This window comes from Vollenhovia emeryi, unplaced genomic scaffold (assembly GCF_000949405.1).
Source record: "Vollenhovia emeryi isolate VEMERY1.0 unplaced genomic scaffold, V.emery_V1.0 DF939254.1, whole genome shotgun sequence".
NCBI classification, from domain to species: Eukaryota; Metazoa; Arthropoda; class Insecta; order Hymenoptera; family Formicidae; genus Vollenhovia; species Vollenhovia emeryi.
The window spans coordinates 176,002-182,513 of record NW_011967112.1 but is presented as its reverse complement, the minus strand read 5'-3'; the positions used below and the strand labels follow the sequence as shown (position 1 = coordinate 182,513).

Sequence of the window (6,512 nt, the reverse complement as noted above, 5' to 3'; positions counted from 1 at the left end):
AATCAGGAGAACATGCTCAGCAAAGAGGTGGCACTATCTAAATTCCAAGAATTTTTCAGTATTTCCAAGAATTGGAATTCCGAGAATTTCAGACTTCAAATCGCGAAAATCGAGAATCCCGAAAACGGCAAAGCAACACACTGCGAAAGCAACACGCGGCAAAGCAACACGGTGTAGAAATAATAAACAAAAAGTAAAAATAAAGTTTGCTTACACGAAAAAGAAAGTTTATTATTGCTACACCACACATTATTTCATACTTATAGACTTTCAATATATAATACGCACGGAAAAAAATAATTTTGCTATTGCAGCAAAACTGTTGCTGTTACTTAAATATACTGCCATATTTGATAATAAGTGATGACGATACGAAAATTGCTTTATTATACCTTATTAAAATTATTCACCATTACAGCAGAACGTTTAATAAAACAGAAATTATTTTACTTCTTTAGCTAAATATTTCGCACAATTATTTGAAATAAGATTAGTGTATTTAACACATAGTTGTCCATAAAACAGAAAATAACTTTATCATAAAATAAAAGACAAAATTTACTTAAGCTTACATAAGATATACTGTGCTAGCAAATTATTTTTCTCCGCGTGATATCTCTAAGTGGAACAAGTTTTCAACTTGCCTGCAACATCCCTGAGATCTAAGCAGCTGCCCTCTTGTGCCGTTCGGTGAACTAAAATTGCATTCGGTAATCCATTTCTCACGGTAAAAGGCTGGGGCAGGCATTAAGATTCGCCCTGTATTTCCAAGAATTGGAATTCCAGGAATTTCAAACTTCAAATCGCGAAAATCGAGAATCTCGAAAATTGACAAAGTGTCAGGAGAACATGATCAGCAAAGAGGTGGCACTATCTAAATTCCAAGAATTTTTCAGTATTTCCAAGAATTGGAATTCCGAGAATTTCAAATTTAGACCGGCCGAGGGGAAGTTGCTCTCTCCAGTTATTCTTTCCTCCACGATCGGAAAAAGCGCCTAGTAATCTTGAGTCTCTCGGCAACGAATGACAGGACATTTTTTACCTAGAAAACGAATCTTTTCATTGGACGGCGAGGTCCAATGACTCTCTCCGTTGCTCTCGGCCGCGTGTGGGCTCGGATTGTCCCGCACGAGATTTGTTCTTTGTTGTTGAACCACTCGCACCTTTCGCCCCTCCTTCTCGCTCTTTCTCCCTCCCGCCGACGTCACCGATTGTAAACCCCTCTCGCTCTAAAGTGCGCGAGATGCAGCTCGTGACGCAGCTCTCCGCGAGGAGCGAGCCTACGCGTTGTACCGCTACGTATCGAATCTAGTCCGGGTAAAAGTAGGGATAGCTCTAGGCGTGTTATCTCGCGCGAATCAACCTATCCCACGTAGCGCAATCTGTGCTCCACGTATCTCGCGTGCTTGCCATGCACGCGTGCGTATCGCAGACATACGTGCGAGTGTCACGTTACCCGCCGCGGACGTAACGGGGAACGGCGGACTGCTCGTGGTTGCGAGGTATCGTCGCGTCCACGGGAGTAAAACAGTTTTTTTTCCTCCTCCGCACGTGCGTGTCACACGGAGGGGTTTCTTTTTCCACCGGTTATCGTCCTTCCTCGAGATACTTGAGTTTTTCCGAATGCGCGTAATCTCGCGCTACGTGCGAGATTGAGCTTCGTATCGGAATCGCATCGTCAGATGTTTACGCTTCGTCCAGCACGTAGGCGCGCCGATGTGACTCGAGGACAGCGGGCCGTCAGCCGTGTGACTCGCGCTGTCGCCTTGTTCACGGTGGGAGTGTAAATGCGACAAGCCGGTCGCGCAACAGCGCGACTTCTCCACGCCGAGATGAATCCCGCGATTGGCGGAAGGATGCTCTCTCGGCTGCTCCTGGCGGTCCTGCTTTTCCACCTGCAAGCGGGCGGAAATTACTTCGGGACGAACTCCAGGAAGGACGATCAATGTTTCTGCAAGGTATCGAACGCTCTTGGTTCCCCCCCCCCCCAAGAGCCGAATTTTCGTGAGGCCGCTTTCGCGTATTCTAGAGATTGTGTTGCCACTCTCCGTTTAGCTCCCCCCGATAAAGTAATTTATTTACAACGAAAAGAGCGTCTTGATGCAATTAAAGTTGTTGCACTGAAAATCCTGTATTTACTAGAGAATTGATCAAAATTACAGCTGAAGGGGTCCGTGGACGACTGCGCTTGCAACGTCGACACCGTGGACCATTTTAACAATATGAGAATATACCCGAGAATTCAGAGTCTTCTAGTCAGAGATTATTTTAGATTTTACAAAGTGAACTTGAAGCAAGATTGTCCGTTCTGGGCGGACGACAGCAAGTGCGCAATACGCTACTGCCACGTGCTACCCTGCCAAGATGTAAATATACCCTTGTGTTGAGCATCGCTTTTAACGCTGCCATTACTTTCTCTCTATCTTCCGCAACTTGTCGTAGGGTGACATCCCTGAAGGTTTAAAGGGAGACGTTGCGAGAGATAGCCATCTTGACGAAAGCCCGGTAGATAAATACAAAGCCAATGCACAAATTACAGACTGCAGGCATAGCGCAAAGGATCACAATATAGAACTTGGCTACTTGAACACGACAATTAGGTGATTAGCCGGGATATGTGTACATCAGGCCTGCGGCCAGATTGCACTTTTCAACCGATTTTGCCTGTATCTATCCCCGCTCCTCTCGTGTCGTAACGTGTGGGCTACTCGTGGAGACGTAAGACGCTCGATCTCAACGATATTGGTCGCAAATCGTACGGGGCTTCAACGCACATTGCTCTGCGAGTTCCGTTTATTGAGATAGTATTATGATGTTATTATTAAGTGGTAAACTTGGTTTCCGCGGCTCACATTTAGATGACGCTAATTGTAAGTGTAATTTACTTCGACATCTGAAACTGGCTGCATTTTAAAGGTCAGAGGGCAAATCCTTTGGTGTATTTTTTGCTCTTGATATTGAGATAAATGATGAGTTAAACAAAACACACCGCGGAAACTAAGTTTACCACCTAATATTAACATATACATGTGCTGTTCTACTATTACTTTTAACTTTATAATTTAAAAATCATATCTCTCAGTAGACTGAACTTGCGTCTTTGCGAGCAGCCTACATGCTATAACGCGAGAGGAGTGGAGATGGCTGTAGACAAAATCTCACTGATGCATATTAATGCCGAGTAAAAACTTGAAAGTGGAGAATAAATCTGATTGCAGCTCGGAAAACTACAAGGAATTTGAGCGGTGGCAGCAGCACGACGATGCCCAAGATAATTTCTGCGTAAAAGAATCTAGTCCTGGAGAATACGTGGACCTTCTGCTTAATCCTGAAAGATACACGGGGTACAAGGGATTCAGTGCACATAGAATATGGCGAAGTATTTATATGGAAAATTGTTTTAGGTACGCATCGAGCTACGGTGATATTAAACGTTTGCTTCTATTTATTTTGACCCGCCCATTTTATTCGAGTCTATACAGCAGATTATTTTCTTCATAGGCCTGAAAACTCGCCTCACATTTTTATACAATCTTCTAAGATGAATGGTAAGTCCTGCACTGCATCAACTCCATTCTTCTTCGACGTCATGTCTTATGGAATAAGTAAATATATATTTTTTCATACAAAAATGTCTGTATAGATTACTTGCTTAATTTTTGTTGTAGCTGAAGGACTTTTTGGTTTTAATCGGTCGCATTAATTACGGTTTTAATTTACTTTGAAAGAGAAAATCACACAATTGTACAGTCACCGTTAAAAATCGAGCATTGAACTGAATTCTTATTTTTCTTCTTAACGTGAAGTGTGTTGTTTCAGGAATGTGTTTAGAGAAACGAGTTTTTTACCGAGTTATATCCGGCTTACATACCAGTATCAACACACACTTGTGTTCAAAATATTTGCTGGTCCCACAAGACAGTTTACAAGTGGCGCCCGACAATCAATGGGGTCCCAACTTGGATGAGTTAGAAAGGAGATTTTCGCCTGAAACAACAGGCGGCGAAGGCCCAAGCTGGCTGAAGAATCTATATTTTACTTATTTACTTGAGTTGCGAGCTCTAGCCAAAGCTGCGCCTTATTTGGAAAGAGAAGAGTACTATACGGGAAACGAAGTGGAAGACAAAGACACAAGATTGGCTATGAACGACATACTGAATGTTGTTAGGTATGTATTCTACAATACTTCAGTGTCTTAACACATAAAATAATTATGAATTATTCACGCAATTTGATATTCCAGGTCGTTTCCGGTACATTTTAACGAAACAGTTATGTTCACCGGTGGAGCAGAGGCACAATTGCTGAAGGAGGAATTTAGACAACATTTTATAAATATTTCGCGTATCATGGATTGCGTGGGATGCGACAAGTGTAAGCTATGGGGCAAATTGCAGATCCACGGTCTGGGGACCGCATTAAAAATATTATTCTCAGGAAAATTTGATAAGTGGGAGTCGACGCTTAACAACCTCAATCGAAAGTTATTCGTCTTGGAGAGGAGTGAAATCGTTGCTTTGGTTAATGCTTTCGGAAGGTACTTGATATTTCTAATTTGTATATAACAGAAAGTGAGAGGTCTTTAATTTATTTACAACGTAATGAATTCTTGCAGGCTGTCCGAAAGTATCTTCGAATTGGACGGATTTCGCAGAATGATGAGATAACATACCACCGATTTGTAATTAGAGATACTCCAGTACCCATTACGAAACATCACATAAACGCATCACGTTGCTCAGATTTTTATTTTTCGCTTTTCCGTTCTTTGTAGGGCGATTTTGTTGCACCTGACCTAATCGATTGAATTGCGCATTTGCGTTAATATATAAGTTTTTTTGATATTGCATTTTAAATTAAACTACAATTGCATATTTATATTGTAGTTAAATAATAGGGATAGATCTGATCGTGGCTTTATATGAAATTTTATACGAGTGTCTTTTCTGAGCGAGAATATGTTGTTCTGTTGGAGCAGTGCTATTATTGGCATATTAAATCTTGGAATTACGTAAACGCCAGTTCAATTGTCAGTTTAGTTAGGCAATTAAGTTTGGAGTCTAGTTATCCATTATCTCTTCCGATACTGTAGGAACGTTGTATATACATGCACTCACATAAATGCGTAATGTATAATTATGTAATAATATGTAAGGACCGATTGCACCAGTGTTTACTCATACAAATCAGTAACTGACAATGAGTTTTTCCTTCCTATATTGTACTATAAGACTATTATATAAAAAAAAACTGAGAATTATTAATCAAGCTTAGAGGGAAAGAGTTATTGCAGGTGGTTATCTTACGAAGGGTGTAACTAGAGATATGTTTATCTTGTAAGACTGGCGTCCGAATTGATATTTTCTTCCTATTTGTATTATAGCTTTCGACTCTGTCTGTGATAAATATTTTATCTAGGGCAACTTTACCTAACTTAAATTTGTGTGCGTTATGCTTTGAAGTTGGGGTTTCGTTTGGATGTATAGTACATATTTTTATAATCGTTGTAAAACCTTACTCATGGGAGTGATTCATGATTTTTAAGGGCATGGACTGTTGTAGAATTATCGTGTACACAAATATACATATAAATACTTGAAGCGATATAAAAATACTACAATTCTCGATATTCATACACGTATACATGTGTCGAAATTTGTATTATATTTATATATGACTAGTGCAATAATCTTGTACTTGCGAAGTTTTGCATGCGCGTGTAAGTTTTATTCATATTAGAACGGAGCTTGCGATATGCTATCGATATTTTATAAGAACGATATAACACGTAGTCTATAAATGAGGAAGGGGAAAAATAAATTTGGATATAACATTCCAAACGTATTCCGATGTCTCTCTGGTAGTTTTTCGATCGAGCTGCGCGCTCTTTGGAAATTCGGATAAGTCTGAAGTGAGGTACGAATATTTCAATGGTACAATTCTCGACGTCGAGACGTACGATTTGCGGAGAAATAAAATTTCCAAACAGCACAAACTCGAGCCAAATTCAATTTGCCGTTTCTTGTTGCAATACGTTCCTTTAACAATTTCGATTTCTCCGCGGTATCGATCGGCGCGAAAAATAAATTCTCACGCGGTCGCTTTAAACAGTCGCTAGAATTGAGATAACACGAGGTTCCTTAATATTTGGAATATACGAGAAATAATATAAATTTGAAAAATCTAAAGAATACCATAGTACGTTACAAATATATCTTGCAAACTTAATAATATTTCTACAAGGTCGCTGAAACGTTGTCGGCGAAATATTACAATTGAATGTCTCCGAAACGTCTCTGCAATGTTACGTTGCAATTTGCAATGTCGCGGTGTTTCTGAAATGTTTCCGAAAGCTTTGGTGCTGCATGGGTTTCTACTATTTTGAAGATAGGTCCGATACATCCTTAAGGTAGTTCTTTCGTAAAATCAGTTATGTGAGAATTGTTCCAAATTTTTACAGTTTATTCTTTACATAAATACGTGCAAAATAAGACTAATTAAATTACAATTGA

General features: G+C 40.0%; 1 protein-coding gene across 2 annotated transcripts; it reads left to right on the top strand.

Annotated features, from left to right (window-relative positions):
• The first annotated feature begins 1,277 nt into the window (after window positions 1-1,277).
• LOC105559788 (ero1-like protein) lies at window positions 1,278-5,844 on the top strand. 2 transcript variants are annotated; one of them, XM_012008370.1, is made up of 8 exons: window positions 1,278-1,958; window positions 2,163-2,366; window positions 2,443-2,600; window positions 3,219-3,404; window positions 3,502-3,605; window positions 3,820-4,168; window positions 4,244-4,537; window positions 4,616-5,844. In XM_012008370.1, the coding sequence occupies exons 1-8, from the start codon at window positions 1,788-1,790 to the stop codon at window positions 4,665-4,667; spliced, it is 1,518 nt and encodes a 505-aa protein (XP_011863760.1). In that variant the 5' UTR covers window positions 1,278-1,787; the 3' UTR covers window positions 4,668-5,844. The 2 variants fall into 2 exon arrangements, with proteins under 2 accessions (XP_011863760.1, XP_011863761.1); XM_012008371.1 differs by having other exon boundaries at window positions 1,280-1,958; window positions 3,502-3,548.
• Window positions 5,845-6,512: the final 668 nt, after the last annotated feature.

What these genes read in the sequence shown, in the direction of transcription:
- LOC105559788 (XM_012008370.1), top strand. Translation starts at nt 1,788, where the DNA reads ATGCGACAAGCCGGTCGCGCAACAGCGCGACTTCTCCACGCCGAGATG. An exon ending in ACGATCAATGTTTCTGCAAG is followed by an intron (nt 1,959 to 2,162) that starts GTATCGAACGCT and finishes TCAAAATTACAG; the next exon opens with CTGAAGGGGTCCGTGGACGA. An exon ending in TTGGTTAATGCTTTCGGAAG is followed by an intron (nt 4,538 to 4,615) that starts GTACTTGATATT and finishes GAATTCTTGCAG; the next exon opens with GCTGTCCGAAAGTATCTTCG.